The 19,232-nt window shown below is 40.9% G+C and overlaps 1 protein-coding gene across 2 annotated transcripts; it reads left to right on the forward strand.

Moving 5' to 3' along the window:
• Window positions 1–410: 410 nt before the first annotated feature.
• Window positions 411–18,441, forward strand: SMPD4 (sphingomyelin phosphodiesterase 4). 2 transcript variants are annotated; one of them, XM_037371335.1, is made up of 19 exons: window positions 502–540; window positions 809–895; window positions 1,449–1,591; window positions 1,743–1,818; window positions 2,720–2,828; window positions 3,440–3,492; window positions 4,083–4,234; window positions 5,622–5,754; window positions 6,352–6,423; window positions 9,960–10,049; window positions 12,553–12,698; window positions 13,111–13,201; window positions 14,130–14,230; window positions 14,534–14,697; window positions 15,386–15,591; window positions 16,164–16,397; window positions 17,130–17,261; window positions 17,422–17,550; window positions 17,967–18,441. In XM_037371335.1, the coding sequence occupies exons 1-19, from the start codon at window positions 502–504 to the stop codon at window positions 18,291–18,293; spliced, it is 2,484 nt and encodes an 827-aa protein (XP_037227232.1). In that variant the 3' UTR covers window positions 18,294–18,441. The 2 variants fall into 2 exon arrangements, with proteins under 2 accessions (XP_037227317.1, XP_037227232.1); XM_037371420.1 differs by lacking the exon at window positions 9,960–10,049 and having other exon boundaries at window positions 411–540; window positions 17,967–18,316.
• The last annotated feature ends 791 nt before the right edge of the window (window positions 18,442–19,232 follow it).

A 19,232-nucleotide genomic window follows, 5' to 3' on the forward strand; every position in this document is an offset into this window, starting at 1 on the left:
TTTCCAAGCACCAGTACGTGTGCAAAGGGTGGCTTTGCTCGCAAGTAGCTCTCTCCAAACACCAGTGTGTGTGCAAATGGCGGCTTCGGCCTCGCCACCACCAGACCAGGCCGCTGCGGGCCCCCAGCTCCCCCGCGATACATTTTTCACAGCTCCCCAGGTCCGCCCTCAAAAGAAGCCACCGGCGCAGCCCGGCCCCCTCCCCCGGTCCCTGGGGAAGAGGCTGAGGCCGCCGGGCCGCGGCCAGCCGCAGGCCGGGCAGCGCGTCCCCTCCCTCAGCTCGGCCATGTTGAGGCGGGAAGAGCTGCAGGCCCGTCGCCACGGCAACAGCGGCACGCGCCCCTCCGCGAGGCGCGCCGGCCGCAGGGGTGGCGTCATGGCGGCGCGCCGGGCGAGGGCGGTGACGCGAAAGGGCTGCGCCGAGCGCGGGAGGGAGCCGCGCAGCCGGGAACCCCCGTTTCCGGTCCTCGTTCCGCAGCGCGGCCCGCCGGGAGTGGCGGCATGGCCGGCCCGCACCTGCAGCAGCCCAGCTTCCTGCTGGTGGGTGGCGAGGGGCGGGCGGACACCGGGGAGGCGGCGCCGGGCCGGGGGGCGCAGCGCCCTGTTGCGTAGAGCTGGCGGCGCCCGGGCCTGCGGCAGCTCTGCCGGGTGCCCTGGACTTGCAGGGTGGGTGGGTGTAATTTCTCCCGTGTCAACGGCAATGCTGTGCCGGGGCAGCGGCGTAATTGGGGGATGTCTTACGTCGTGGCTGTAATGAGCCCTGCCCTGTCTGTTAGCGGTGACTGATTTCCCCTGTGGTGTGCGACAGGCCACGCTGAAGGCAGACTGTGTCAGCAAGCCATTTGTGCAGAGGTGCCACGACCTGGAGACCGTCATTGAGGAGTTCCCCGCCAAGGTGAGCCGTCACTGCCCGGCATCTCCCGACCCGTGCTAGCAGGGGCTGGATCAGAGTGTTTGCAGAGGCCCCTTCCAGCCCCAACCACTCTGTGATACAGTGACGCGTTTCAGGGCAGTTTGCTTTTTTCATATTACTGTTTTCTTTGTTCCCATTTCTCTTATTGCAAAGTTTGAAGACCCCAGGTGAACCAGTGGGAATCCACTGTTTCCCTAGAGTTAAAAACGTTTTCTAGTCATTAAAAGATTGTTTCCATTGACTGCATTTCATTAATTCCTTTCAGCACCAATTTACAAGTGATGCTAGTTCTTAAAATGTGGCAAATAATTGCATGCAATGCTGATGAGTGTCACTGCAATTTTAGTAGGATCAGAAATAACGATAGATTTCCTGTAATTGCCATGTACATTCTTCCAAACAGAACCTGTGCCCAGTGATAACTGGGAAGCATAAATAGCTGGCAGACAGTATCTGTGCATCCTATTACATGCAGTAGAGACTGCTCAAGTGAGGAATTGTACACATTAATTATTTGGGTCTGTTTTCCCTAAAGGAACTACATGGTATCTTCCCATGGCTGGTGGAGAGCATTTTTGGCAGCCTGGATGGCATCATCGTAGGCTGGAATCTTCGCTGTTTGCAAGGAAGAACAAATCCTACTGAATATTCTGTGGCTTTGGATTTCCTGGATCCCAGGTAAACTCATTCATTTCAGCACAGATTAAAAAATGTATGGTAAGCAAATAACCAGTGTTTGACCCTTTTCCATTATGTAAACATAAGTTCACAAAAAGTGAGAAGGTAGAGGGTACTTACCGGGGATTTTCTTTCTGATGCTTATTTGCAGTGGTCCGATGATGAAGCTGGTTTACAAACTCCAAGCAGAAGAGTACAGATACGATTTCCCAGTCTCGTATCTTCCAGTGAGTAACTGAAAAATTTGTAAGAACAGAATATGGTTGTTATTGCACCTATTGGAACTTTGTGTGCACTTTATATGTATGGTTCCATATAGGCCAAAGCATAGCTTCAGTGCTCCAAGTTTAGAGCCTACCTGTTTCTTTTTAAATGGTTGCTGGAGGAGGAGAGTTCCCAGCCATAAACTTTTGAGGAGAGGTGGTTGTCAGCAGCTAGATATCTGTGTTGTTCAGCCAAGAAGGCTACATTGTGATTCCTATCATGTCCCCAGAGAAAGTAGTGTGCTTTTTCTTGACTCCCAGTAGCTGCAGGATTGGAAATAGTTTTCCAGGCTTGTTACAGAGCAGTGCCTTCCCTGGCTGCACTTTGTGCCTGTCTGTTTGAAGACTGACTGTTATCCTGGTTATGAAGTACGGCATTTCAAACAAAAATGTTTATCTGCTCAGTTGTTTCGCTGTGTTTCTTCTATTGCTACCTGCTACCTAGAAATTGATTCAGACAGTGCTACAGCCTTTAACAAAAGGAAACATCGTTAAGTATGTAGTAATTGCTGGTCCACAGCTCAGTTACCCTAGCAAAACCATCAGCCATACACCAGTTTTGTGCTTCTCCCACTCCCAACTGGAAAAGTGTTGGTGAAGGCCTTTTTTTTTTATTATTATTTTTTCTCCTTTTTTTTCCCCCTTGTACTGAATACTCATTTTCAGTGAGAAAGTTGGCAGTTACCTAAAGAATATGCATTTGCACAAGGAATTACTGCAATGCAGTAAAATCCCACTGAGCTGAATGTAGGTAGCACCCCAGAATGCTGGAATGCAACAGAACTTCACTATCTGAAACATACTCCACAAGTATGCTGAGTAGCCAGATTAATACAGATTAATATTTTGTTACTCTGTCTTTCAGGGCCCCGTGAAGGCTTCAATACAAGAGCAAGTCCTACCAGAATGCTCTTTATACCACAATAAAGTCCAGTTTCCTTCATCTGGTGGTTTAGGTTTGAATTTGGCTCTTAGTATCCTTTTAACAGCTGAACATTTAATTCCTTTTAAATATCTAAAACAGATATTACAGGCATTTCTGTTATATATTTATTATGTGTCTACAGTAAATCACAATCCTGCTGAAGAGTTTGAGCTGGTTAAAAATGTTTAGATTCCAATGAAAAATAAATTTGTCCTCTTCTCATAAACCCTTGTGGGGGGATTTCTGGCCTTATTCAAGTCAACAGCAATACTCCCAGTGATTACAGAGCCTGTATTTCACGATTTTTCTTTTCGTAACTGCTCATAGTTTATGTAATATGATAGAAAAAGGGCATGTTAACTTTGCAGCTAGTGTACTTGTTGAGAGCAGTGTAGCTGCAGCTGCACTGGTTTTAGTTTGAGATTAGTCAAATGTGCTAAGAAGAGTAATGCAAATGCACCTTGGCACATAGAGGAAACCTCACGCACCAGTGTTTGAGTCAGCTGAAACACAAGAAGTCAAAACTGAATGTGCTGCTAAGCTCCAGCAAGTTAATTGAGCACCACTGACAAAACAAAAATTCAATGTCTAGTCAGCATCCCAGATACCTAACCACTGTACCTGGTTGTTATTATCTCATCCTTGACTCTGTTGTTCCAGATCCATTTGAATATTACATGTTTTACTTTGCAATTAGTTTGATTACACAGAAGGTAAGTACCTTTTGTAATTTTTCCCTTAAAATATTATTACCCTTTCTTTTCAATGCTTTAAGAGCCTGCTGAAATGCTGTCCAGCTAAATAAACAGCGCTTTTATCTGTACTTTTAGAATTTGTTATCACCTTGGTTCAGTTGATGATATAAGACTAGGTAACAAACAAAATACCCACCTCAGGTATACCAGTAAGCAGCCTGTCCAACAACATGCCAGCACGGAGCAGGCAGTGATCCCAGATGGGTTTTCTGCCCCTCTCTCCAGTAAGGCTGTTTATATAGTCATAACCACGGCGTCATGCTATGGCATCTGCTTAGTTGGTTCCTCTTCCTGTTGTTCCCTGTTCTGTACAACATTGCGCTCTTCTCACACTGCGTTACATTCACTACTACATACTACAGCAACAGTTCTCTTACAGTTAGTTACTTTACCTTTGCTCCGAAGTGTCTGTGTTGTCAGTTCACCCTTTATAACTGCTGGGCTTCTGCTTATTTATACTGAACGGGGCTGGCTGTGTAGCAGGCACTCCCTAGCAGTGTTTTAATCTAACAGTATATAACTCCAAGTACATCCTGTGTCTCTTTCAGAACTCACCCGTCACCCGCCATGTCAGCCCTTCCAACAGTGCTTATTTCATCTTGGTAGACACATACCTGAAGTGTTTCCTACCCACAGAAGGAAGTGTCCTTCCTCCACCTTCTTCAAATCCTGGGGGAGCCATCCCTTCCCCGACTCCCAGGTAATGACTACAGTGCCAGAGGCAAACTGTGGGAACAGTGCTTACAAAATACAGGTTGTTGGAATGAAATCTCTAACAAGTAGAAAACACCTCTGCTCTTTATGATCTGTATGTACTTATTATATAATTAAAGAATTTAAATAGATTTATGTTAATTTAATTTTACTATTTAATATTTGCATTTAATATTTTAAAATACTAATTTTAATAAAGGTTTCATTTGGAAGTCTGAAAGGTAGCTATTATTGGAGCAGAAAAGGCAGGTACAAGCAACAGAAATTCATCCGTTCGGTAGCTCCCGTGGTGTTTTGTGCCCTGCAAGTGGAGTAGGACAGATGATGGTAGTTTTATCATCTTTAGACACATAAGGCATGTGGTAAAGATAGGACTGGTGATATAACCACTGTTACAAGGAAACTTTGCATTTTTCATTAATGTTGCTACAAAGCCAGACAACTTGTCAGTTGGTCATTTTGTTTCAGTTCTGAGGTTACCATCCTTAATTATTTAATGCTGTCATTACCTGTTGTGCAGTTCTTTGAAATTGCTATGTCAGGACCGTGTCTATGGCTTTGTTGCAGATTGACAGTGCTCGTAGGTTTCTTCGTTGATAACTTCCTGATATAAAAAGCCAAAACGTATATTAGTAGTCAAATCATATGAGTGACTGCGTTTCAGGTGACTTTTTGCACAGTAATAGATCAAGCTATTTAGCCACAACTGGAAGGAGGGGGAGGATGGAAGATTTTTGACCACTTACTGAAGTTCTGTACGTCTGTGTGATAATGGCATAAAACCCAACTCACAAAGCTGAAGTGAAAATTCTCCAATACAAGCACCCAATCTTTTGTGCTTTATGATGGCTAAGTTGCGGAAGTCCATGTTTTCACAATTGGTTTTGCTACTTGAATTTATAAAATATTATCAATAATAAATTATCGATAAATATTAGTGATTTTATGCAAATTAAATAGCCATTATATTTTATATAACTGCATTTAAAATACATTTCAAATATCAATTTACATGGTCTGTTGAGCCTTAGTGTATACCTAGGAAGATACAGATCAGGTGAATTATGTATATAGAAGGCAGAGTGAAAGAAAAACAGAGTAGGAGAAAGTGAAAACCCATGCATTATTGAACATTACATGGGCTCTGTGTAAAGCTGGTTCCACACAGTATGAATAGTGATGTAGTGCTTGTTTATAGTTAAAGTGACTAGTAATTATAACACGTTGCAGAAGTTTGAAATGTGTAATCAACTACGCAGTTCTACTTCTTAAAGACTGTTTTCCAGTTTATAAACTGGTAGTTAAAAGCAATTATATATTTCTCTGTACTGACTGTTACTGACTCCAGTATTTCCATTAATTTGTCTTTAAAGGTCTCCAGCAGTGCCTTTCACTTCCTATGGCATGCATCACACCAGCTTGCTGAAACGGCACATTGCCCATCAGCCTTCTGTGAATGCTGACCCAGCTTCCCAGGAGATCTGGAGATCAGAAACACTGCTTCAGGTAGGCTGGATTTAAGGAAGAGAACACCACACAACATTTCTTGGTGCTAACTGAGGAATCTTTTTAAACCAGAGATCTTATGCCATTTTGGTTTTGGAATTGAGCAGTGCAGCTGTTGTTTTCTGTTAGTGGAACAAAGAACCACTGTGAAACTGTTAAGCTGTAATTTTGAAAGGCACTTAATACCTTTTTTTTAGACTTCATATACAACAACTGATCTCAAGCATTTGAGCAATTTTTTCCAGAAAAGTTTCTAAATCTGATTTCCTTTTTTTTTTTTTTTTTTAATCTTACATCAATTCTATGCTCTAAGCAAAGGCTGACCTCAGAGAAAGTTGGTTCTGTTCACCATCAAGGGAAGGGAGACGAGAACCTAGACTTAACAGTTGTTCTGAAACAGGTGTGAACAGTATGCCAACTCAGTCATTCGCATTGACATGATGATAACCTGAAATGTCTCTGAATAGGTTCCTGTCTATTTACAAGTACAGCTTAGTTTTCAATTTATATACTGTGGTCTTCCCTTATACCTAGCTTGTGACTGACAAGTCCTGGATTATTTCTATTTCCCTAGCTGAGAGAATATTTGTTTTGCAGATCTTTGTTGAAATGTGGCTACATCATTATTCACTGGAAATGTATCAGAAAATGCAGTCCCCTCATGTCAAGGTAATAGTTTGTACTTCATTCATGAGCATCACCTGATGGTTGACCTTATCTTGGGGTAAATCTCCTGTTCTGTGGATAATTTTTTTGGTGTATTGGTCCATAAGAAATAACATACCAGAGTATCTACATGAGTGTGTCAGAATTGCTAATGCAGTTATGAAGAATGTTGTGAATAAGTGTGTCACCCAGATGGGCCTTCATTGCAGAAGCTGTGTTGTTTTTGTTTTGTTCTTTGTAAAAGACAAGTTTGTGGGATGGTCACAACAATCTGAACACCAGTAATCAAACTACTAATGATGGGGAAGATGCCGCTATAAAATTATAGTGTTAAATCCTGCTGGGGCAACGTGGCTGCTAAAAATAACTTAAATTGATTTCCAGCAGTGATACCACAGCATCTGTTATTGAAATACCAATTAGTAATTTCTGAGATCTGTAACCGTTTTTTAGCATAAATCCAAATTAAAAAAGGAAACCTTACCAAACTGTCCTTCAGTGTTAAATAAATAAGCCTTTTGTTGTTTTATATTCCAAAATATGCTTTTCACCATAATGGTGTCAGAAGCAGTTCTGTAGCTACTGCATTCAGAATATCTTAAAAGCTCTTGCTTGGATAATACACTGTTCTAAGCAGTTTGTGGTGGCCTGTTTCATAACAAACTACTGCATGTAAAAATTAAGTAAGTGTTATGGAGGCTAAGATCAAAGGCATTATAAATGTAAAGGGAATTTGAAGGAGAAAGTGTTGATCCTTTGAATTCCCTCTGGGTCACAGTGGGACTTTCATAGAAGGGAAAGGAAATATGAAAGCTACTCAGGATTTATTCCTGTGCGAAAAGGCAATATGAGAGTTGATTGACTGATAAATTCTGATCCTTTACTCCACAGGCTACAATAACATAGTTATATTTTGTGAGGGAAAAACATTGGAGAGCTGAAGTGTGATGGGGTTTGTCTCTTATTCTTAAAAGTTGAGGTCAAAATGCAAACTCGGTAATGTTACAAAGTCTCCACTTGGGACTCCCAGCAGTATGGCTGTGCACCTGTGATGGAAAGGCTTTGCTTTGGAGTACCTTTGGTCTGTCTGTCTGTCTGTCCAGTCTTTGTGCATCAAGCGCTGTGCTTAGGCCAGATATTAATGATTGCTTTAAACTTCTCTCCTCTGTTCACCCCTCTGTATTTCAGATGTTCTCTTCTAACACCTAGGGAGCAGCAGTTACAGACAATGAGTACCAATGTTATGGTGGAACAGGGCCTAGGTAGAGCTTAAAGTTCTCTGAAATCATCACCTCGGGATCTCCCACAAGATGTGTTGAGGCACAGCTTGAGGCCATAACTCCCTGATGGCGTTCTAGTTTCATCTTTGATGGGAAGAAATCATGGGTGTATTGAAAAAGGAAGTCTTCACTCTTTGGGGGTTAGAACACCTGACCAGGGGACTGGAATGCCCCCTGACATCCCTAAATGGGTGAAGGATCCTGCCTGCAGGACCGAGGAAGGGTTCCAGATCAGGTGGGGACAGGATTGTTCATAAGCCTGTGATATTTAAACTAAGCTTTGTAGACTGGTCTCGGGGTGGGCTTAAGGAGAATAGTCTGCTTCATAGTTCCTCACATGAGGAAGCAGAATCTGCAGAAATGCAAGTTTTGTTTTAATATAAGGGTTAAAGGGCTTGACGGGAAACCTAAGGTCACCCTAAACCTTATTAGTTATGCAGGTTCAATTGATTCTGTTTAGCCTTCTGTGCCTTTGGAAGTAGGGGTTATTAGTGACCGTTCATCCCTGGATCTAGACGTGTTTGACCATCAGTCACTTGAAATGGCTACATACCTGTATTGGAAGGGGGATGAGGTTTCGCAGACCTTGCTCTTTCTTTGTCCAGCAGTCAGACTTGTTTGCTTTGATGGGCCAAGCCAGATCCCAGATATGTAACTTCCCTGTGAAGTTCCTCGAAGAATGATAGAGTTTCCTTAAACCTTGTTAATGTCATCACAGACTTCTCTTTACAAGTGGAAGGTGGTGGAATGGGAATGAATAGTAAATAGTTTCTTCTGAGAAGATTTACTACTTTTCTACTTTACCACTTTGAATTCTTTCTTGGTCTGGTGTGAACCTGAGGTTGACACTGTTTGCTATATGGAGTTTCACCGTTTCCCCCATTAATTCAACTCTTTTCCTATTCTTTTACATTGTCTATTTGCCTTTTCTTTCTTGGATGATCCAGAGCCCAAAGCGTGCAGCATCTTTCCTGTCCCCTTCTGCTGTAATCACAACGAACCCTTAACAAAAAGTTGTTTAAGTTTTATGTAATGCTTCCCAAGCTTCAATGCCAGGTGCCACAGACCCCAGCACTGCATGTGGAACACCCATTAGACTACAGTTTCTTGCTACTGATTCCTGTGATAGGGGAGTCGGTTACGAAGCAGATGATGTGTCTGAGCTGTTGGGGAGCTTGCAGTAGCAATCCTACCACTCTAAGAGTGTAAGACCAAAAGATACCAAACTGGCACTAGACGAGGTTGGGTAGGGGCTGTTCAAAGACAGCAGAGGTGTGATCTGGAGAGTTAATTTAGATGCCTGACAGTAGTCATTGGGATCTGTGTAGTGTACATCTGTTGTTTTATGTTTTTTCATTAATTTCACACATTTGTGTCACTGTCACTACAGTATCCTCTTCACCATCACATTGTCAAAAACTACTCTTTACCTCATTCATCCAAGAAGGGATCTGGCTGAGGCTTGCAGAGACCTTAGTGTTAAGTCAAGATGCCTTTTGCACCAGCATATAATGTTGTGTGTTAGCTATGTCTTTTGCCTTTTTATACATGTGATGTTTCCCTAATAGTAAAAGATCTGTAGCTTTCCCAAATGGCCTTTAAGTAGAAAGAGAATACAGAGGATTTCTCAGAACTGGAAGCTTACTGGACAGGCTCACAGTGATTATAAAAAGCCAAACTTGTTTCCTTCCTGTTCTTTGGGAAGAAAAAAGTATCAATTTGAGCTTCTTCCCAGTACACAAACCCTGCTTCTCCAGCAGCACAGGAAGAAATTATAATTTTTCAAAATAGTATTTAAAAAGTTTGCAGAATATTGAATGCTTTTACTCTATTATTTAATAAAACACTGTAACAGTGTATAAATCCTCTCACTGCAGTTCAGTTAACTTCTGAAATCAGAAATTTATTTGGCAAAAGCTCCATAGCCCTTACCTCTGCTCTGAGGGTAGCACAGGGAACAGCTTCAGCCACTTACAATTATACTTTTTGGACACCTGCTCCCAGTTGTATTTCCAAGTTGATAAAGGGTATGAAATACTGTGGAATCAATCTACTGAACAGCAGAAAGAAGAGGATACTGTGGCTGCAGTTGTTATTGTGATATGTTGTCCCTGACTGTATTTTTGATGTTCATTTCCCCCCCCCCCCCCCCTCCCCCCCGCCCCCTTCTTCCTTGGGCTCATTCTCACTTTTTTTTTCTCTTGCTCTCTTCTCTCCTTTTTTCCCTCCCCCCCTTCCTTTTTGTTTCTGTTGTCTCAGCTGGAGGTTCTCCACTACCGACTCAGTATCTCCAGTAAACACCATGGTAGTCCTGCCCAATCCAGCTACCAGGCCCTCCACGCATACCAAGTATTACCATCTTTTCATTTTGTTTCCTTTATAAAAATCTTGTTCCATCATATAATCTGCGAAGTGTATTGATGCTAGCTGTACAGCAGCTTTTTCTGCTAAGGTATGGTTTTACAACTCGATTGAGAGCACTGCATTGAGAGTTACTAAATTTTCAGTGAAAACAGATACTGAGAAGTATCAGCAAAGGTCATGGAGGAAGTAGTTAAAATCTAGTATATTATGAGAACTAATTGGGAATTCTAATTTTAGACTTGCATTCTTGTAATGCATTATAGAAAGAGGCATATCAGCTATGCTGACATCTTTTGACACCAAAACTGGCTCCACTGATGGCAGATTTCTGCCCCTCACACACTTGTCATTTAAGCAAAACTTGCATGGAAGAGAAGATCAGAATTTGCATGGCTGTCACCTAAAATTAAGGTAGGTAACATCTAGGGGTTTTTAGTTGGTGAAATGTCACTGGATAGTACTAAATCTATAGTGGCAATGTGATCTTGACTATCCAGTTTTGCAGAAGCACACTTGTGGTACATTTGCAGATTGTTCAGGAAATGTGCATGCAAAAACATTCCTGTTGGAACAGATTGCTGATTCCTCTTTCCCTTCTCAAGCCCTTTATTCATTGGGTCTTCATTTTGGGAAAGGGGAGGGCTGAGCATATGTACTATAAAGCTTTTATTATACTATAAAGCTCTTTAGCACTACATGGAATTTTCCTGCTGTTTAATCCTTTATTTTTTTATAAAGTGCTATGGTATCTCAAGGTACTGCTTAGCAAGGAAAACAGGAACTACTACTTGTCTTTAAATCTTTTTTACTATTAAGTGTATCTAATTACTGTGTTAAGAACGGCGTATATCCATCCTGTAAGCTAAAGTTTGAACAAAAACACTTCTGAGGAAAAATACTTTTTAAACCAGTGGTGGTCGTAATGTCCAAGCTAAGAGGTAATTTTGAGAATTGCTAAGCAGAAAAACTAGTAGGATCACCTGAAACAGTGTAGTAAAATAATGGTATGGGTTTTTTGTAAATTCAAAATGCACCTTTAAGGGGAGCCTAGCATTTTTTTTTAAAATTACACCCTTTAAAGGCTTATAGCAGAGTACTCAAATTCTCTTAATTGTTTTTGGAGATATTGATCTAAACTAGGACCAAGTAATTTCTTAGTTCTGCCCTCTATATATAAACTCTTCTCAGGACTGCAGAAAACGTGCTGACTTACCAGGAGCTGTCAAGAATACAAGCCAAGCCTTCATTAGAACTGGTAACAGGTTATCCTGTCCCCTAGCAGAGCCTCAGATCTGGCTGTACTACATGACTATATCTATCATCAAGTGTTGAATCTACTTCCTAGAATGAACTTTACAGTGTATTAAAAATCTTAAAGAGATTGTAAAAACACATCTGCTTTGCCTCACACATTGCAGAGAAAGGACACGCAAAGACACATACACAGAGGCCCCCCTCCCACCCCCAGTACTGGAAATACTGTTGAATTGATTTAAGAAGTGGAAGCTTTTTGTATAAAAATGCCTGTCAGTCTCCTAGAATCATATTCAGCGTCTTACCTCAGCATAGCTGCATTTGGCATCCTGGAAACATCTTGCAGCTATTGTCTAATATGCTCTTCCAGCATCTTCCATTATACTTGCACCTATAATTCGTTCCATGCACATTCTTCTCAACTTTTGAGAAACATGAGAGCTATAAGACTTAGAATACAAATGATCTCTTAAAATATGCCTTCAGTAGTGGATTGAGATTAGTTTACTACTCTTAAAACAGATTACAGTAGCAAAGGAGTTAGTGCTTTGACCCCAGATTCTGCAGCAGACCAGCTCTGAAGGTCTAGACCCAGAAGGACTAGCTTTTTTTTTTTTTACCTCATTCATCTCCCTGCTATATCACAGACTCACTCATTTATTAATAACATCACTGTGGCTCACCACCACTCCTTGTGCTACTCCCACTCAGGCTACTTCTGCCCAGAATGATGCTAGAAGCAGGACTTGAAGCAGTTTTTATTCTTTTAGGATTATTCTTTCTTATAAGGCAGATGAGTACCAGCATAGGAAGGCCAGCCAAGCACATAAACAAAGGATCTGTTGTGCTGTCCACAGCAATGAACTTATAACCATAATGAAAGGCTGAATATTCTTTTCTTAGAAAGGGGTAAGTTGAAATCCACAGGTTATTCTGTTCTTTAATGCTAGCCTGAAGTTCAGTGCTTTAGAGTACTGTGGATACTTTTTCTTACAATCATTATTAAAAATATGCTAGTGTTTCTTAGTGAACTGATGGAAGATGGTTGCAGCTTGTCCTAAGGAGCCAGTTTGTATAAAATCAGATGGCACCAAACTACAGTGAAGAACCTAGGAGGATGACAGCATTTCTTGTATTTCAATTTCTGATTTGAGAATTACGATTTTTCTGAATTATCTCCTGGACATTTAGTGTGTGATACTCATTATCTTCCTGCCTTTTGCTTTGAATCTAGGAGTCATTTAAGCCTACTGAGGAGCACGTGCTAGTGGTAAGACTGCTTGTGAAACATCTGCATGCTTTCAGCAACAGCCTGAAACCAGAGCCTCTCTCCCCTTCAGCCCACTCCCACACAGCCAGCCCGCTAGAGGAGTTTAAAAGGTAGGTACCTGTGCAGTCTCTCTGAAACATAGAGAGGTTCTCCATAAAAAGAGGTTGAATTAGGTTGTTTTGATGGTTAAATACAGAAGTACATTATTAAAAGTATGTAAGAGCTAACAGATTATGTTTCTCACATCCACTAGTTGGGGGGGGCAGCCTCAGGAGGGGGGATGTCTTGCTATTACACTAGTCTGTATCCTGGTACAAGTCAGAGGAAAGAAAATGCTTCCAGAGGTTTCTGGCCAAGGTTAGTAGACAATTTTATGCTTATGTATAGGAGCTGAAAAGCTGTGGCTCGAAGTGAAGGAACAAGTATGGGTCGGCCCTTTCTGTATTTTTATTTGTGGAAGCTTTTTGTTTTTAAAATCTGCTTCTGGTTTATGCATGTGACTGTCTTTGAATTTGTTTTCAGGGTTGTAATTCCTCGGTTTGTCCAGGAGAAACTTTATATATTTCTGCAACACTGTTTTGGCCACTGGCCTCTGGATGCCTCTTTCAGAGCAGTACGTACCTGGTTGTCTTTCTAAGTCTGTACTCAACAGAACTAGTAACTAGTTATTGCTGTTTAGCAGCTATTTCTTGGTCTTCAAATCTTTTTCTAGAGGGGTCAAGTTCTTTTTCTGTAACAGAAAATCTACATGTTATTGTAGAGTGCCAACTGGACACAAGAAGGAAGTTGAAAAGATCATGGTGAGAATTACTGTAGGTTGTTGGCTGATTTTTCTGACAGTGAAAATGGCTGTCGATTGAAAAGTAGTAGGTGTTACTCTCTTAAAACAGATACATTCTCATAGGTCCTAATTTCTTAGTATCTTACCTAATAAAACAGGTCATAAACAAAAGTAATGTGGTATTATTTTGCAGTGGATACTGCAAATATTACCTCCTGCAAGCAGGAAAAGAAATAGCAGGCCATGACTCTTGGTAATTAATGTAGGAATGTAAAAGTGCAGAATGTAACAGGCCAGACCTTCCTCACTGGACCTGTAGTTAGCTATATCACCGCGCCTGAGGTACACACGTAAGACAGACTGTCAGAAGAAATGTTTGCAGAGGCCAAGGCAAATCTGTTCTTGGCTTCAGTGCAATCAGGACTCCACTGTGTCTCCTCAGAGTGGTGGGTACCTCTATGCAGCAGAGGAGAGCTGAACTTGTACTAATATAGCATCTTGTTTACTTCCTTCAACAGAGATTCAGTGAACACTATCATTTGAGTATTACAGAAAATCCAGACTGGCCCTAATGAACATGCACTTAAGTTTTTTCAGTTCTCTTTCAAAGATACTCAGATAACTAGAGAGAGCTTTATTACTAAAAACTTCTAGGTTTCATTAAGATAATATTCACTAGGTTTAAAAAAAATCAAACAAAAACCCGTGTCTTCCTTGCCAGAAAGTATTGGTATTCATGTGTTTGTGTGATTTTGCTTAGGTTCTTGAGATGTGGTTAAGTTACTTGCAGCCTTGGAGGTATGCTCCGGAAAAGCCACCACAAAGTGCTGAGCCCTTGCCTCGCAGCGTGTCGGAAAAATGGTAAGGAGGAAAGCAGCTGTGAGTTATATGAATCAGATATCAAGTTTATGCAGATCCTGAGTAAAACAGCAGGATTTCAAGAACCATCCTCCAACCTGAATTAGCTTCCTGTACAAGATTAAAGATGATTTCTTACAACACAAGCTTCTGTTTTGAGAGGAATAGTCTTTTGTCTCAATACAGATAGATAGACCATCTGTTCAGAGACAGTATAAAACATCCCCTTAATGACTTGTTTGGCAGAAGACAAAGTAACAATTATTTACATAGCCGTACTCACAAATTCCGTACTCACTTTGACAGGTCAACCTTCGTTCAAGAAAACCTACTCATGTATACTAAGCTGTTTGTAGGATTTCTGAACAGAGCTCTTCGAACAGACTTGGTCAGTCCAAAAAACGCTCTCATGGTGTTCCGAGTAGCCAAGGTCTTTGCTCAGCCCAATCTAGCTGAAATGATCCTGAAAGGTAAATGGATATTTTGACATTCTGTGCTGTCCTGTCTCAGTCTTTCTCCACAATGACTACAACCTTGCCTCAGAAGCACTGAGGTGGGTAGACTTACTCTCCCATGTTGCATGCTATTTTGCCACTCAGAAAAGTCTGCGTGTCTTCACTAATGTGTGTTGTATTGGTTTAGTATGTCTATAGTTCTTTTCTAACCACCATCATTTAGATTTCATTCCACAATTTTTCTTTAAAGAACACAATACTGGGCATTTACAATAAAGTCAGTTTTTCTTATGGGTCTTACTGGATTGTTTAACTCAGGATTAAAACTTCTTATCTATACTTAGCAAAACAGCTAGTTATGTATGCACTTCAGGATAATTAGGATACAGTAAATCTGGGAGAGGCAAGATTTGACAAGTATCTATGTCTGAAGTGTCATGATTCTCCACTGCCTTTGTTGAAAAAAAGTTCCAGGCTTAAAACGTTGTCTGTATGGTCTGCATTTAAATGCCCCCTGACATTTTCTGCTGTGAGCAGAGAGAATTAATTAAAAAAAGGTAATTAAGGCCTCCATCCCCCTAGAACTACCTGCCTATCTAGAAACAAGTTGCCCAGCAGCCTTAAGATGCTTTGTAGCTAGAGCTTCCCCAGGCAAAACCAGGAGTATTATGTAACCATCTTCACGACTCTTCTCAAATTCTAGGAGAACAGTTATTCCTGGAGCCTGAACTTGTTATTCCCCATCGTCAACACCGACTCTTTATGACCCCACCACTTGGTGGAAGCTTCTTCTCCTCATGGCCTCCAACTATTACAGATGCCTCGTTTAAGGTGAAGAGTCATGTTTACAGCCTAGAAGGACAGGACTTCCAGTATAAACAGATGTTTGGCACAGAAGTCAGGAATTTGGTGAGCAACACGTTTTTTGTCACCTGTCTTTCTACTTTGACAGATGTTTTCTTAGTGCTGAACATCTGTATTGGGAAAAGAGTGGAAAACTTCACACCCTGTACTACTTACTGTATAATTAAGTGTGCTGATGGTGACTTCTGGAACTTGAGCGTTCTCAATCCACCACAGCTGTAAAATCTGCTTGCTCTTTGCTAAATAAGTAGTTAATGTTAACAGCTTGCTGCCTTGGAGTAGTATATTGTATTTAGTCTCAAACATGCTTACTGTGAACTTCTGATTCACTGTATTGATTAGTACCCATCAGCAGGTCAGATAAAAATAGCAGGAGGGAAAACAGCGGTTGAAAACCTAAGAAGCACTCAAGTTTCTTAAATGCTTCATCAGCAAAGAACTACCTTTGCCCTATTGGAAATGGAACTAACAGTCTTGGCACAAAGTCCATGAAAGTTAAGAATGAATTTGCTGGGTTTGCTCTCACTGCCAGGTATTAAGGCACAGTTTTATCCATGTGTTTATGCATAGCAGTCCTTTACCTTTGTCCCACACAGTTAATCTTTTGTTTGTTTTAGGTGTTAAAACTGGCTCAGTTAATTTGGCAGGCACAGCAGACAGCAAAATCCATATCAGACCATTCTGCAGAGACAACGGCTAGCCAGTCCTTCTTTTCATGGTTTAGATTTACACCATCTGAGATGAATGGCTCCTACACAGGCAATGACCTTGATGAAATTGGGCAAGACAGCATCAAAAAAACAGATGAATATTTAGAGAAGGCACTGGAATACTTGTGCCAAATCTTTAAGGTATGTAATATCCAAGAAATTTTTCCCTATGTGGCAGTGTGAGCAAGAGTCAGGATTCCTCAAATGTACTTTGTGGGGTCAATAAAGACATTAGAGACCCTGCTAGCAAATTTTGTTGTAAATTTCTTCTAGGCTTGACTTTACCTGACCACTTCAAAACACTTTTCAATACAGATGGAACTAGATGCTCTGAATTTCTAAATACCAAGCCTGCTTTGTTTCAAGTGACTGTTCTTTTGCACTGTGTAGTTTATACCAAACTTGTCTCTTTACTTGTGCCTGTTATGTTTACAAACAGGTGAAGCATAGCTTAAATTTTAAAAACAGTCCAGTATCTTCTAAACGTGAAGAGCTATAAAAATACAACATTTAACTGCAGCTATAGATGAAAGGATGAACTACAAGTAGTCTGTTTCTTTGGTTAAACTTAAAAGAGTAATTTCTTTTGTCAGCCACACTCCCTTCATACAGAATTGAGAGATGACCACAGCTATTTGACAGCTCTCTAGGAGTAAGGGACATGTAAAACAGAATAGCACTCTTGGATTTTATGAGCACAGACAAATCTGGAGACTTTTATCTCCTTTCAGTGTTTAACTGAGGTGCTATTAAGCAGTTCTTGGTATCTGTGCTGGCTGTCAAAGGCTCCAGTGCTAGAGTTTGTGAAGAAATAAATGAAACAGAAGGAGACAGATAAAACACATGCTTTAGAACTGTGTTATTCTTGAGTAGCTGAATGAAGCTCAACTGACCCAGATGATGATGAACTGTGGGACAGCCCAAGACGAGAACGGAAAAAAACAGCCTCCAGACTGTATTGAAAGCGAGGATGGCCTCATTCTTACACCCCTTGGCAAGTACCAGGTGAGATTAGATTAGATTCCATATTGCTACATCAGATTGTTCTTAAAAAAAAACAGTCCTTCTACAGCAAGAGAAATGCAACTTACAGGGGGCCAAGAGAAGTGCCTGTATAAAGCTATTTCAGATGGGAGCTACAACAGGTTTATTTTCCTGTTTCTAGATCATAAATGGCTTACGTAGATTTGACGTGCAGTATCAAGGAGATACTGAGCTTCAGCCTATCCGAAGCTATGAGAATGCAACTCTTGTCCGCCTCCTATTTCGATTATCCTCAGCGCTTAATGAAAGGGTAAGTAACAGCACTGCTTCTATGTATCTTCCATGGCAGATTTCTGTTCTTCACTGCACTTGCACATATATGACACTTTGTTTGTTCTTGCTCTATCTCCTTTATTGTGGTCTAGGTGGACACTTCCTAATAGTACCTGTAGTTCTGCTTTTCCTATGCAAAACATAATAACATTTTAAACTTATTCTTTATGCTTGATGAACAATGAAGTATCATTCAGAATAAAAGTTTCTAAAACACAAAAAGCAAATCCTTTTCTTCCTATGGATACAAGGCAAGTCTGCATAAAGCAGTTCTGTTTAAAAGGACATTTTGATTTCCCCCGCTATCTCCTATAAATGAAGAAAACTTAAAGTAAGTTACTTTATGATGGTAGTTGCTGTAGAATACTAATGTTTAAATTTTTCTTACCTCAGTTTGCTGATCAGATGGATGTGCTTTGCTCCAGGGAGGATTTTCTTGGCAGACTTTGTCGCTATCATCTTACCAACCCCCACCTTATACACAAAATCAGGTACAGTCCTGTCGTGAAAGACAGAACAAGCCAGAACTGGGGACCAAGAATCAGTCTGAGGTTTCTGGCTAGCTACAGGACTCTCCTCTCTCTACTGATGATCTACTTTATTGCATCCTGGTTTTACATTGGGCCAGTGGGCTGCACGTTCATTATCCTGATTGGATATTTTCTTTATGCCGTAATAATGACTTTTTTCTTTGAAGGATGGAAACCACATGAACACTAATTTCCTTCGTTCGGCTTACACTTGTAAAAATAAATGTTTTAAGGACAAGCCTGGGATTCAGTGACTGAAATGTCTGAATTATCATATCAGATCTTCCACATATGATTTAATATTTTTTAATATTAAAGTCAATTGAGTTTTAAACAACGATGTGGTCTTGTGGAATGGAGAAAATTTTATTTTTATAAAAGTGTTCCTATAGAATCTAGTGAATGACTTATTTTTCGGGAGGGTAGGGAGTAAGATAACTATAGTACATTAATATTAAAGGCATAAATATTTTCAGAAATGTACTGGGTAAAAAGATAAGTGCAGAAGACAAAGGCATGGTGCTTCAAAACAGGAAGATGTGTTCATTAGTAGCATGATAATTCCCAAAAGGGGTGCCTGCAAGAACATTTTATTCACATTCTACTACCCTTAAGCATCCAGTCTAGAGAAGCTAGCAAGAGCAAGCAGCCCTGGGGAGCCAAAAGGCAGGATGTGTTGTGCTGTGCTCAGCCACTACAGATGCACTTGCTGCCTGGCTCTGCTAGACAATCTCAGGGTAGCTTATATAGCAAAGACACAAAACTAGACTGTAACACAGAAAAGCTATGCCTGCAGTAACAAGTTTGAGAAAACAGAACAGCCAAATCACACTATATCCTTGTTCCATAAAGAAAAGCAGTAATTCACTCAAAATACCAAAACTCTGGGTAAAAAAAGTTTTCACTGAAGTTTAAAGTCTCATCAAGGAGCCCAGACAGTCCATCACACAATAACCGAGCTCACCGGCAGGGCAGTAATCCTAACAGAACAGCTTTCCCAACAGAAAAAGAAATGGTTTCAGGTAATCACAGTAACACTGATTTGCTGCATTCCTCCATGCAGTCCGACTGCCACACCAGCAGTGCCTATGATAAAAAAAAGGTAGTTTTTCCACCACGGAAACAAACA

This window comes from Falco rusticolus, chromosome 1, assembly GCF_015220075.1.
Source record: "Falco rusticolus isolate bFalRus1 chromosome 1, bFalRus1.pri, whole genome shotgun sequence".
Taxonomy (NCBI): domain Eukaryota; kingdom Metazoa; phylum Chordata; class Aves; order Falconiformes; family Falconidae; genus Falco; species Falco rusticolus.

What these genes read in the sequence shown, in the direction of transcription:
- SMPD4 (XM_037371335.1), top strand. Translation starts at nt 502, where the DNA reads ATGGCCGGCCCGCACCTGCAGCAGCCCAGCTTCCTGCTG. An exon ending in TTGGATTTCCTGGATCCCAG is followed by an intron (nt 1,592 to 1,742) that starts GTAAACTCATTC and finishes GCTTATTTGCAG; the next exon opens with TGGTCCGATGATGAAGCTGG. An exon ending in TGCAGTCCCCTCATGTCAAG is followed by an intron (nt 6,424 to 9,959) that starts GTAATAGTTTGT and finishes CTGTTGTCTCAG; the next exon opens with CTGGAGGTTCTCCACTACCG.